The sequence below is a fragment of the Poecilia reticulata genome, chromosome 16 (genome assembly GCF_904066995.2).
Source record: "Poecilia reticulata chromosome 16, P_reticulata-male-v2, whole genome shotgun sequence".
NCBI lineage: Eukaryota > Metazoa > Chordata > Actinopteri > Cyprinodontiformes > Poeciliidae > Poecilia > Poecilia reticulata.
Genome location: NC_088845.1, coordinates 18609565 through 18622113, shown reverse-complemented (window position 1 = coordinate 18622113; position 12549 = coordinate 18609565). Strand labels below are relative to the sequence as shown.

The 12549-nt window shown below is 40.5% G+C and overlaps 1 protein-coding gene across 4 annotated transcripts in view; it reads right to left on the bottom strand.

Moving 5' to 3' along the window:
• Positions 1-929: 929 nt before the first annotated feature.
• Positions 930-12549, bottom strand: part of kif13a (kinesin family member 13A) — a 42480-nt gene continuing 30860 nt past the window's right edge. For 2 of the 4 annotated variants that reach the window (XM_017309651.2, XM_017309652.2), the window contains 14 exons: positions 11293-11392; positions 11082-11208; positions 10935-10990; positions 10711-10835; positions 10216-10392; positions 10035-10127; positions 9763-9915; positions 8282-8359; positions 8146-8199; positions 7793-7880; positions 7558-7709; positions 5997-6149; positions 3081-4263; positions 930-2336 (listed from right to left, as the gene is read on the bottom strand). In XM_017309651.2, coding sequence (XP_017165140.1) covers positions 2203-2336; positions 3081-4263; positions 5997-6149; positions 7558-7709; positions 7793-7880; positions 8146-8199; positions 8282-8359; positions 9763-9915; positions 10035-10127; positions 10216-10392; positions 10711-10835; positions 10935-10990; positions 11082-11208; positions 11293-11392 — 2673 coding nt within the window. In that variant the 3' untranslated portion in view covers positions 930-2202. The remainder of the gene's footprint in view (positions 2337-3080; positions 4264-5996; positions 6150-7557; positions 7710-7792; positions 7881-8145; positions 8200-8281; positions 8360-9762; positions 9916-10034; positions 10128-10215; positions 10393-10710; positions 10836-10934; positions 10991-11081; positions 11209-11292; positions 11393-12549) is intronic. The other 2 variants (XM_008432533.3, XM_017309653.2) reach the window with 2 other exon arrangements.

Sequence of the window (12549 nt, the reverse complement as noted above, 5' to 3'; positions counted from 1 at the left end):
AACTTTGCATCTCGGTGTATAAGTGTAAATCTGTTCAGCTTAGATTGCTATTATTATTGGAAATGCTATGATTTACTCTGTTTAAAGTTATGACTAAACTGCTGTAAACATACGTTCCCCTAAATCAGGGTTCTGCGTGTGACCCACTACTGTAGCTTTTAGTCCAAAAATGCTAGCGAATAGAGCAATGTTTGAAAATACATCGATATTTGTAAAATATTAACCCTAGCGGTTTTTCAGTAGTGATTTTTAATTAACTAGATGCTTAACATTCACAAAAAAAGAATAGCAGTAGTGTAAGGAATATGCTTTCTTATCATTCTTGTCAATAGGTCCCAGACTATACGTGCTTTTGAATTATTTTAAGTAATGTTCTACTAAATTTGAATTTAAGAAAAAATATTAGGCCTTAAAACAAATAAATGTGAACAAATTACATAGATAGTACAAATACAAGCTATATTGTTTTGAAGCGTCATGTTGCTTTTGTGGCTCTAAAAATGTTTTTAGCTTGACCGAGGGCAAAAATGACAACTGTAGACCAAAATATTTCAATATGTCAAAAGTCCTATTCATTTCTTTGTAGAGATCACGGACAGAGAGAGACAAATGAGATAACAGACTGGGTGATGGACGGGCAACATACAGATGGACAGACTGATGACTGAGCAGCCGGATGGATGGTGGATGGAGGAACAGATCTCACATCTTTTATTAAAAAACAGCAACATAAAAAGCAGTCTGACTGGCGTAACGTCTATCACGCAAATAACGGCACAGGGAATTAGGTCTTAAAATACAAATTTTGTTCCACCTCTAATTGATGGCTGTGTCCCGATTGTCTGAAACCACACATAAAGAAGCATTATGCTCAAACAACGATGCTTTTTTTTCTTTTTTTTTTAAATGAAGAGACAACACACAAAAGCTGATTGTAAATGTTCTATTCTAGAACACTGTGTACCAATTAAAACAAGATACATTATAAATACAATTCTGTACAATACAATAGTGTAAATACTATGTTCAAATACATTTACATTAACAACTCCTTATTAGGGAGAGCAGCTTTGTTCTCTTCTTTAAAGTAAGGTCTTGGGTTTGTTATATTTAAGTGAAATTGCAGCTTGATTATTTTTCTGGACACGTTATAACTTTCATTGAAAAAAAAAAACTTTAGAGGAAAAGTAATCTTCTTACCTTAATAAATCTATTGTTTCTAAATATTCATCCAATCCACCATGACAGGAAGGATTGTATTCTGCATTTCACATACTGTTTTAAGGTCCATACTCTTTTGATCTGATTTATAGCTAATTATACAGGGGGTGTCTTTGCAAATAACACAATAAGGCATATATTTGTATATCCAGGCTTCTGAGCAATCACTCACAGTCGTCAGGGTTACGAACGTTTAATCGGTCCTGTATGGAAGACAGTCAGAGAACTTCCCAAGAATCCTTTCCAGTGCAACCTTTTCTCATTCAGTCTCAAGCCGAACGGGATTTATTTCCTCCACAGTGTTACAGTACATCAACAAGGTAATTCCTGCCAGCGAACGCTGAAAGCTGCTCCCAGGTTTGGCAGATTTCTCCTGTTTCAACTTTACGTGGCATTGCTCCTACAGATATGGCACTAAGCTTTACGTGGACACGTCGATTTATAGTGAGGATGTCCATGTGTAGATACAATAAGAAAAAAAAAATACAACATAACACTCGTAACAGCAGATATGGAACCGTAGTTCTTTGGTTAGCCCTGATGTAACATATTGACGTAAATATCAAAGTTTATGAACAGTAGTACATTCTTAATCTTCAAATCCCAGATCACTTCATGATGAGCCTCAGAGAGGGTCGCGTTCTGCAATACAAAAATATTACATATATTCTTCAGAAGCGATGTAAGAAAACTTAGGCGGATAATATTCCCAGATAAAAGTCGAGTCCTCTATAAAAATATGAGCATATAGAAAACTCAAGATATGTGCATAGTGATTTTGTTTGTTTGTTTTTTCAGTGAACAGCAACTACAAAATACTTCATTAAATGCACAGGTAAGATATGCCTTTGAGCAAAGCATCCACACAAACAGCACATCAGTGGTCAGACGTTAGCCGTCGGGGTCAGACTCGGGACGTGACGGAGAGGAGTCACTCCTGGGTCATTCACATCCCTCAGAGAGCAAGTTCTTCTTTGGGTCCTATTTGATGAAAGTCTGGGGTTCTGTTTCCATGGAGGGAGGCCCTCTGGTGAGCCGAGATGGTTTGACAAACACACCGTGGCCTGGGGGGCAGCGGAAGTACACTCTGCCTTGGACAGTCCCGTTGTGCTTACCTAGAGAAGAGTATAAGTGATTACTAGTATTAAGGTAAGAGTTAATACATACAGCTCTGGGAAAAATTTAGAGACCACTTATAATTATCAGATTCTCTGATTTTACTTTTTTTATTTATATGTCTGAGTAAAATGAACATTGTTATTTTATTCTATGAACTACTGACAACATGTCTCTGAAAAAACAAAGCAGAAATGTAGTATTTTTTGCAGAAAATTAGAAAAAAATAACAAAAAAGATGCAGTGCTTTCAGACCCCAAATAATACAAAGAAAACAAGTTAATGTTCATTTAGAAACAACAATACTTCAGAGTTCAGAAATCAATATTTTCTGGAATAACCACGAGGTTTTCTATGGGGTTCAATGCAGTGGTCTCTTAATTTTTTTTTTCACCAGCGCTGTATATTAGTAATGGAACAGAAAAAAAATGCTTTCTTAAATACTGAATAGATAATTTACAGAAATATTACAAAAATGTTTTTAATAAAAAAGTGTAGTAGAATCAGAATGATATGTACTTAATAGAGGTGTGCCGATCGATCGGCCACCGATCATAATCGGCCCAGAAATGTACTGGCCACCGTTGGTGAGCCAGTACATTTCTCTCTCCTCCCTTTGAAAACTAAAAGTGTGCCTTTAGTTGGGTCATGCAGTTTTAACAAAAAAATAAAATAAGAACCACATGTAAACAGCTAATGTTAGAAAAATAATTTCGCTCCTTGAACACAAACATGCTACTTACCCATTGCCACATCCAGCTTGACACCAATCCAGATCCCCTTTGCGAACTCCACACCTCCTACATAGTAGACAGTTCCTCTTCTCTTTCCTACCCACACCTGCTCCCCAGGTGCCATCCAGTCAGGAAGCTGAGCTACAGGGGTGCTCTCATCCCCACTGGAGTCTCCGGAGGGCTCGGCGCTGCTGGGGTTTGGACTGGGGCAGGGGCTCCCGTGAGGCAGATCTCCCTGGGCTGGTTCCTGGATAGGAGGCTCTCCTCCCGCTCTTTGAGCTGGGCCAGAGGATCGTGCTGTTGGTAAAGGTTTGATTTCAGACGCTGATGCTGGAGGTGGGAGTGATGTAGAGGGATCTTTGGAGGATGAGGTCAGGGTCAGGCCTCTATCAGGTGCAGTGATTGGGGCGTTTAACGAAGTGCTTGGTACTTTCATGTTGGAGCTAGACACAGCTATGCTAGCAGGGTTTGCAATGCTAGGACAACTGAATATTACATTGTCAGTGTCAGACGAGAGCTGATTGTCATTGTCACGTGTCTTTACATGTTCTGGTTCCTTCGGGTGGGTTGTAGAAATTTCCAAACCATCCTGTCCCCATTTCTCAGTAAAATGAGCCAAATCCCCTTCTCCAACACTGTCATCAGCCCCTTTAAAGTCAGTGAACTCCTGGCTGGTGCTGAGGATACAATTATGAGGCAGTGGGACACTGTGCTGCTTATTTGTGCAGTTAGGAATACCGACAGGGGAAGAGGGTGGATGGATGAGCTGTTCACAAGCACCACATGCTGAAGGAGGCTGCTCCACGTTGCCCCCTGCCGCAACACTTTTGGTCTGTGCAGAGCTTCGCCCAGCTGGGTCATGGGACTCTCTGGAGGGACAGCTCAGGTGGTCGGAGCTTTCACTGGTGCTGAAAGGCACGTCGGACAGAGTGGCATTGGATTCACTGTGGGAAAAGTAGCCGCTGGTGCAACTGCTGGCCGTGGGGCTTCGGGACACGTCTCTGTCGCTGCTCCCACCTCCACACCGGCTTCCTTTCGAGTCAGAATGAAACCCGTCCTGGCTCTCCAAAGTGGCATTGTATATCTCAAAGTTTGCAAAGTCCTCTGGGACGTAACTCTGATAGCTGCTTTGGTCCAGTGGGCCCCGATTTAGATTCAGAGAGACATCCGTGTCCTCGTCCTCAGAGTCGTGCTGATCAAAACAGAGGAAGTAAGACAAATGTGGAACTTAGCTTATGTAGTACTGTGATCTATGTAATCACTCAGAGTTACAAAGAGGATGGAGGCCATGAAAATGATCAGTGACGATGAAACAGAAACATGATTTATGAATTCTGTGGTGCCTAAGTGTTTCTGAATTTCATACAAACCCAGCAGAGGGTGAATGTGAATCAGGACAAGTGAGGTCATGTGTTCAACCTGAAGATTGGTGTTTTGATCTCCTATACTAGTTTTTTGGGATGGCAAAAATAGTGACAATCCCACTATTACATTGTGATTGTGATTTTTACCTTTAATCTGACATATATCCTGTGCAATTACCGTATTTTCCGCACTATAAGGCGCACCTAAAAATCTTCAATTTCCTTAAAAAGCGACAGTGCGCCTTATAATCCGGTGCGCCTTAAATATGGACCAATATTGAGCCACAACAGGTCTAGCAACTACGGTAAGCAGCCGCCGACTTCATTTTCGCCCGTAGAAGAAGAAGCGCGCGGTGCATGCTGGGATAGTTGTCAAAAAACTGGTTTGTTAATAAAGTTTGACTGACCTATCTATGTATCTACCTGCAGGTCACTTTAGCACCACGTTCTCCAAGAACATGCTGTGCGGGAACGGAGAAGGGTCACCATTGCCCGGCCACGCCCCGGCCCAGTCGCGGAAGGCTCTCCTCATCGATCCGAGTCGGACTGTTTTTTTTAACATTCTTTATGTCAATAAAGTGACTTTAGATATTCATCCGGGGTGCTTCGACTAGGGTTAGCAAGGGACCAGCCTCTATACATTTAAAGCCTTGGGGGTCGGGGGAAGAGAGACAGAGACTGCGGCGGCAGCGTGTCGGTTGGGCACAATATCGCAACACCAACACCGTGAGTGAAACGACTGGGGCAGACTACTATATAAGGTACTCCGGGACCATTTCCTTATTATTATGCATCCACATTTATAGAGAACGGAACAAATCATGTCCCGTATCGGTTCAATACGGGACGGGTGGCAACCGTAACTAGCATCTATTCTATGCGCCTTATATATGAAAAAAGTTTTAAAATAGGCCATTCATTGAAGGTGCGCCTTATAATCCGGTGCGCCTTGTAGTGCGGAAAATACGGTAATCTTAAAAACAAAACAGTGTTACCAATAGAAAAATACAGGAATCCATCTTTTGTCCATTCCAATGAGACTTATCAGAATAAAAGTACCTTTTAAAAATAACTGCCTATAAGCAGGTACTAAGCCTACATTTTATTAACCCGATTGATTAGATTTACGATTATTGATCACAGGTATGGAATTGAGAAGACTAGATATGATTTTTTTTTCTTTCTCAAAGAGATGTTGGTTTTAATTTTGAATCATAGAATGTATGTAACATGAAAGGTGGCCACAAAAATATTAGCTGTAAATAGGATTTCTCAACAAAAAAAAAGAAAAAATCTGACATTCTCCTCCTGTCTGCACTGAGCTGGAAATGTAATTTTATGATCAACCACCTTCAAATGTTGCCGAGTTGCGTGACTCATAGTTCACAGATTGACTCGTGTCGTAGTAGCAGCTCAGGGAGCAGCTGAGGCTCTCTAAGCAGAGTCAATCAAAGTAAGAACACAGTGTGACGCCACTGTCGTTAGCGGCTAATGAGCCAACATGTGTCAGGAAGTGCAGCTGTATGTTTACGGCCTGCATGTATGTTGGTGTAGCACTTACAGCAGTGAGTGACTGTGTACGGCTGAGCTGCCTGCTGGTGACAGCGGAGGTGGGGGTGGAAGGCTTGCAGTGGCCCTCGCTGCCTGCCCTGGGTCGGCGCCAGGAGCAGGGAGAGGGGAGCAGTGCAGGGCTGTCCACAAGTGAGCGCATGCTCTGCAAGATGGGTCAGAATGACAGTGCACACTTCACACTCACACAGCATGCATGGAGCGGGGCAGGCTGGTTACACAGTTAGTGCCATGCAGTTTAACATTTCACAAAAACAGTGCATGAAGTGACCTAAATTAGAGGTGCAGGAGTGTTTTTGTTGCAATAAATATGCAGAATAGTGCAAATATGTTACTGATTTATTTCTTGAATTTTGCCTCCAAAAAATTATAAGTTGTAATTATTAATCAGTAGGTTGTCAAGTTAATCTTTGGACTTTTGCTGATTTAAAAGAAATATATTTTTTTTATGATTCAGTGAAACCAATTGACAATTTTCAGACAAAAGAAGTTTCCTTCGCAGGATGCTTAACTTAGACGGACTCAAGTCCCAACAACCATAAGAATGAGCAGATGTTCTGTTGTTTCATGCCAAACAACAGATTCTTTTGGTAAAATGAATTTTAGTTTATTTAAAGAAATGCGACAAAAAGATACAATTTGTATTTCCTCAACTTAATCCAGCCACTTATGAACTATTTAAATTTTTACACACACACTGATTTGAAATTTAAGTCATATCCACTTCTCTTGTCAACAGTGTGCCAGAAAGTTTGACAACAGTAATACAGTTTGGTCTTGGGTGCCTCATTCTTTTCATTAGACCTGCTGAGCAAATTTGAGCGTGTTTATCAAAATTTTATATGACGTCTTTGCCTCAACATGTGTATGATATACACATGTTGCACAGGTGCTTATGCTCTATAAAGAGTTGTAACCTAGACAATAGAAGGTTCATTCTGATATTTACATCTGTGGACAACTTACTATATAAGAAAATGAGTAAATAACCTGGCAAAGTCCAAAGAAAAACTTTCAGCGAAGCCTGAACACCTACTGATTATGATCAGTTTCTTAGCTTAGCTTAAAATGTTACAAATGATGTATCAATGTAATGATGTTTAGTGTTTTCATTCAGCTGGCTTAAGACTGCTTACACCAAATTAACATGAACCTCATTTAGGACACTTTACCAATAAAAACAAAGTAAAACATGGTTATTTCAATTGGTCAGAGCAGCCACATACTGGAACATTCAATAATTACAAACATAATCACACAAAAGACTGCAGGCAGCAGGATTTTTGTTAACTGAAGAGGATATTTTTAGCTTCAAGTTATGCTTCGGCCAATGGAATATCCAAATAACGTGAAGGATCTTTTCTTTCCGTTTGCCTTTTTTAAAACAAGTTTAAAATGGAATTTTAATGGGGTGCCAGATGAGATGTAAAACGTCAGGACGGACAAAACAATGACACATGGAGCTGAGGAAGAATCAAATGGCGTAAGGAGGAAAATATAAGACATGAATCCTCAAAGAAACAAGAAACAGATTGAACTCATGCCCTCTTTACCGTCATTCCCAGCAGCGGCCGAGCCTCCAGTGCTTTCTTTGCCGTGTTCTCCTCTTTGACAGGAAGCAAAGACTTGAGGAATTTGGGTGGCTGAGGGGAAAGAGCTTTGAAGGGGCTGGCGCTGAAAAAGGTGGAACTCTCGGGACCCGATCCTGTGTGGAAATATTAAATAAATGATCATTTTTGTGCATGTTGTCAAAATGCATTTGATGTGGCTGACTTTGTTCTGCTTTACCTGAGTTCTGGTTGTTTTTAATGGGTGTGGTGCAAAGGGAGACATCTTGAGGGTTGCAATTGGAGCTGTCCGCATGATCACAGAGCTCCTATGCAACAATACACAGTCTCAGAAGATATCATGAGGTTTATGTGCGTTTTATTCACTTGGGATTAGTACATAATTATTTGAAACATTCAAATCGATCAAAGAATGTGTCTCAGCAAAAGTGTAATCATTTTCCAATAAAAAAATAAAAACGCTTATAACTTTGTTATAATCTCTTCAAATCTCCTGATACAGATTTCTTATTTTTGGATGTACTTTTACCAGCATAATAAAAAAAGAGTGCTTTAAATGAGGTTAAGACATGCCTGATGAGTCCTGCCGTCTTCATCCTCAGTCAGGTCGATTTTACTGCACGAAGACTGCGGACAAAGGGAAAAAAAGTAACTTTATCCTCAAACCATAAATTGCATGTGTTCAGCTGCAAAAGGTTGTGTTAATTACATGCTGTACATTTGGTGTGCTTGCGCTCCTTCGCAAATGTCTCCCTTTAGCTGCAAGCGCTTCCTTCACCGTCACAGCCTGCAAAGAAACACAAGGACAGATCTGTTTCTGCTGCTCTAGGCAGATCTACAGTCTGTGATCTTCTGACTCTTTATGAACTTATTTCAAGAAAGTCTAATGCTGTTAATGTCCAGGCAAAAAATAGCAGTAGCAAAGTACTGGTCAAGGCAATGGGTTTATTTACGTTGAACTTTAAAAGAGAATCAGCCTCCAGAGCAAAGTTTTCTTGAAAGGATGATTTTGCACTGCATTTAGAAAATGTGAAAAGGTGACTAGATAAAGATGTCTATTCATATCCAAATACAGCTTAAAGCCTGGTCATAGATTAAATTAGCTAATCATCCTGACCTTTAACATCTTTGTTTAGGTTAAATTTAGACAGGATATATGAGTTAAAAAATGTCAAGTTTTTAACCTACTTTTCTGGGAAATTGAAGGACCATCCAAATTTAAACAGCCACCAAAAAAGTTGTCAATTTATTTCCAGTGTTCAGGGAAACTATGACAGGCTGAAGAGAACATTGCCAGTCATTTCACATCTTCACCATTTCTTACTTATGGACTTTGGTCATTTTCAAGATAAGTACAAAAAGCAGCTTTCTGGCACAATATATTTCATACCGATCACACGTCAATCTGAACCGGCCTTGAGGACATTTTGTACCAACGGCAACAACTGATGACCAAGTAATTTCCTTTGATGAACACAACCAAATGTGGTTCTATGAGTCTAACAGATATCTCTTCTGCTCATCTTTTCATAAGACAAACAAAAACAGAGCTAGAGCCACAATCACCGGAAGTAGCTCATAATATACCACCTTAAGCAAATAAGATGCTTAAGAGGACACAATTCAAATAGAATTTAGTTCTATTTGAGCCTTTTCTTTTTCTTTATTTTTTGGTGAATTACTAACAAAGTAATCCGGCATCATTGTTTGTGACTGTGTTTCCAAACTATCATACAAGAACAGTTTGAACAGCGTCTTATGGAGTAGCAATTAAGTAAAATTATTATGGCATTAAATCAAAAAAGGGGACTAAAAATAAATTCTTTTATATGCAGTTCTAAACAATCAGATATGACTTTTTGTATGAGAGGAAAAGGTAGCACTCTTTCAGCCCACAGCGTGCAGTGGGAGGTGGGGAAGCACTTCACCACCAATAACTCCTGACATTTCATTAAAATGACTTTAAGCCTTAGGGACAGTCTGGTGGTTTTGAAACCTGTTTAAATCTTGGTGCATCTTGACACTTATAACTGTACCTACGAGATGCACAGGAACATTTTAACTCAGCCATCTGCAAAAACTGCATTCAGCTGCTTCAGTCCAAACTGTGGTTTACATTACCGGAATCAGCTGAACTAGGTTGTATTTGTGACACTTGTGTGTCAGGGAGTAAATCACTGTGTCTCATACCTGTCTTAGTCTCTCTAAGCTCAAAATGTTCTCCACTTCCAGAACCCCTCTGGTGTATTTCTCTATGTATGTGTCTCCATCCTGAGTTTCTTCACTGTCGCCTCGAGCAGCCATGAGGGCTAAGGTTTCTCTCTCCTCTGGCTCCTCTGATGCCTGAAGGGACAGGAGAGAAAATGATGAGAAAGATAAAACTATGAGCCTTTAGTAATATATTGAGGAACCTCAATATGGCTTTAAATTCATGTATTTGTAAGCATGACTCAGCGCTGTACCTTTGGTATGTTGGAAACAATCTCATAGATGACACCGCAGGAGTAAAGCATGTTCTTTAGAGACATCCTCCTCTTGAGACTCTGAGTGAAACTCTGAGTGAAACAAACCAGAAGCATAAAACACAACTCACCATAGGAAGCCTCCATGTTTTGACCTCTGACCCGTTCCCAGAGCACTGACCTGCTTGTTGTAGATATTGACAGCAATCCTCTTGCGGAGGACCAGCTCCATGGAGGCCGGGTGGCTGAGCTGCACAGTGGCTTTAATGATCAGGTAGATGCGCTCGTTGGGTGACGTGACCCGGTTGAGGTGCACAGAGTTGTGGATCGACGAGTCCCAGGAACACACAGCCAGCACCTGGTGGGCCACAGGAGCCGAGTTTTTGATACATGCAGTTCCAGAGACAATCGCACAAAAGGAAGCTGTGAGTGGCTAACAGCTCGTTCAGAAACACGGAGTTGGGTTTCTGAGTGTGATTGTACTTTTAGGACAGTTTCACATAGTAAATATATCAGAGATAACTGCACAGTTTTTGTTGGGGTTCAGGTTTTTTTTGTTAATAATAAAATTAAAAATATATTCACAACATTAAAATGTTTATAAAGCATTTTTCTTCCAACTCAGAGGCCTTTTTCTGTATTTGCGCCACCAGAGGGCAGTATAATCACTGCTCACCTCCTCATTGCTGTGTCTGATGATCGGCAGGTAGAAAAACTGGCTGCCATGCTCTTTGGGTAGGATAGAGTTAACTCCAGCAGTGTGTGGTCCCGTCAGCTGCTCATTCACTGTCAGATTATCCGCTGGCAGGAAAAACCAACAACAAAAAGAAGGAAAAAAAAGCTTAGAGTTTAGAAAGACAAAGAGGAAGCTGTGAATGAAGAGGTTTTATCCTCACTCACCATTTAAATCCAGAAATAGGACAGGAATGTGAGCCTCCATCCCTGCAGGTGGGATCCTATATGCAGATTAATATAGTTAATGCTTGGAAAAGTCAAAAGTGTACATCAAAATTAAATAGAGTGTGTGTGTGTATTTTTCTTTCTTACCAGTCTGCAGGAGCTCCAGGGATGCCGCTGCCAGCTGCAGGCACCAGTACTGCGTTCCTCTCCTCAGTCAGGCCGACCCACTGCTCCACCAGCCGGGCTTCCCTCTCCACGTCCTCCTCCGACTTTTCTGAAAACACAAAACCAAGAACAGAATTTTAATCGAAACTTCACTGATTGCTTTCCTTTCGGCCGCGCACATCCTCAAACCGACCGTGTTTGTTGATGATTTTCTTGATTTGCTCATCAAGATACTCCCGGCGTTTGATGAGGGCGTCTGACCAGCGCTCTCTCACGCAGTTCAGGTCTTCCTCCTGGAACCAGACAGAGAATCAATGTCAGCTGGCTAAATGGGGCAGATGACCTGCTGCAGGGAACAGGCTAGTGCTTCCCTAGGTGAGGCGAGTGCTCACAGGTCTCACTTATCTGAGTACCTTTGCTCTTTCTTGATAAAGCATTCACAATTAAGAAATAAACTGAAGGTGTTAGAATTAAAAGAACATATTACTGCATGATCGACAGTGCCTTACAAAAGTCTTCATACCCCATGAACCTTTTTTGTCCCTTAACAACACCTCTCAAGATCTTTTATTGACATTCTATGTGATAGACCAACACAAAGTAGAGCATAATGGTGAATCATAAATGGTTTGGAAACATTTCTTGCAAATAAAATTCTGATAAGTGTGGAATACATTTTGCGTGGCAACAACTTTGCATATCTGGAGACCGAAACTTTTCCCAATTCTGGTTTAAAAATACCTGATGGTCATTTGTTACTAATTGGTTTTAGGTCTGGACTGGGCCATCTCAACACATGAATATGCTTTGACCGGAACAAATGGCTAGAGTTGCTGTCCTGCTTTAAGGTGAACCTCCACTCTAGTTTCAATACTTTCTTGACTTGAAACTGGCCTTTTTCAGGATTGCCCTACCAAAACCTTTAGTTTAGGTGAAAGGACACACTGTGGCAGGCTTGCAGTTACGCTATGCTCCTTCTAATTCAGAATAATGAATTAAAGTTTTCTGTGACATGTTCAAAGCTCAAAATATTATTTTATAAAATAAACCCTACTTTAAAGTTCTGTCCAGTGTTATCCCTGACCTTTCTGCTATGCTCCTTGTTCTATATATTGACTAATGTTTTCCAACAAACCTCTGAGAACTTAAGCAAAGAGCTTTATTTATACTGAGAGAAACTTCCACTATGCATTTACCTATTTACACATCTAGGGGTACTAGAGTAAAGGCGGGTGAAATAAACTTTATGTCACTTTTCAAATTTCCATAAGAAAAGACGTTAAAACCATACGTTGCTTTCTTTCACTTTTTAAATATGCACACGTTGTGTTTGTCTACAACATTAAACCCACATTAAAGTTTGTGGTCGTCTGACTCAAAAACTGTCAAACAGGTAAAAAATACTTTTGTTTGAAACCGTTTTTAAACATATAGTAACCCATAAACGTCA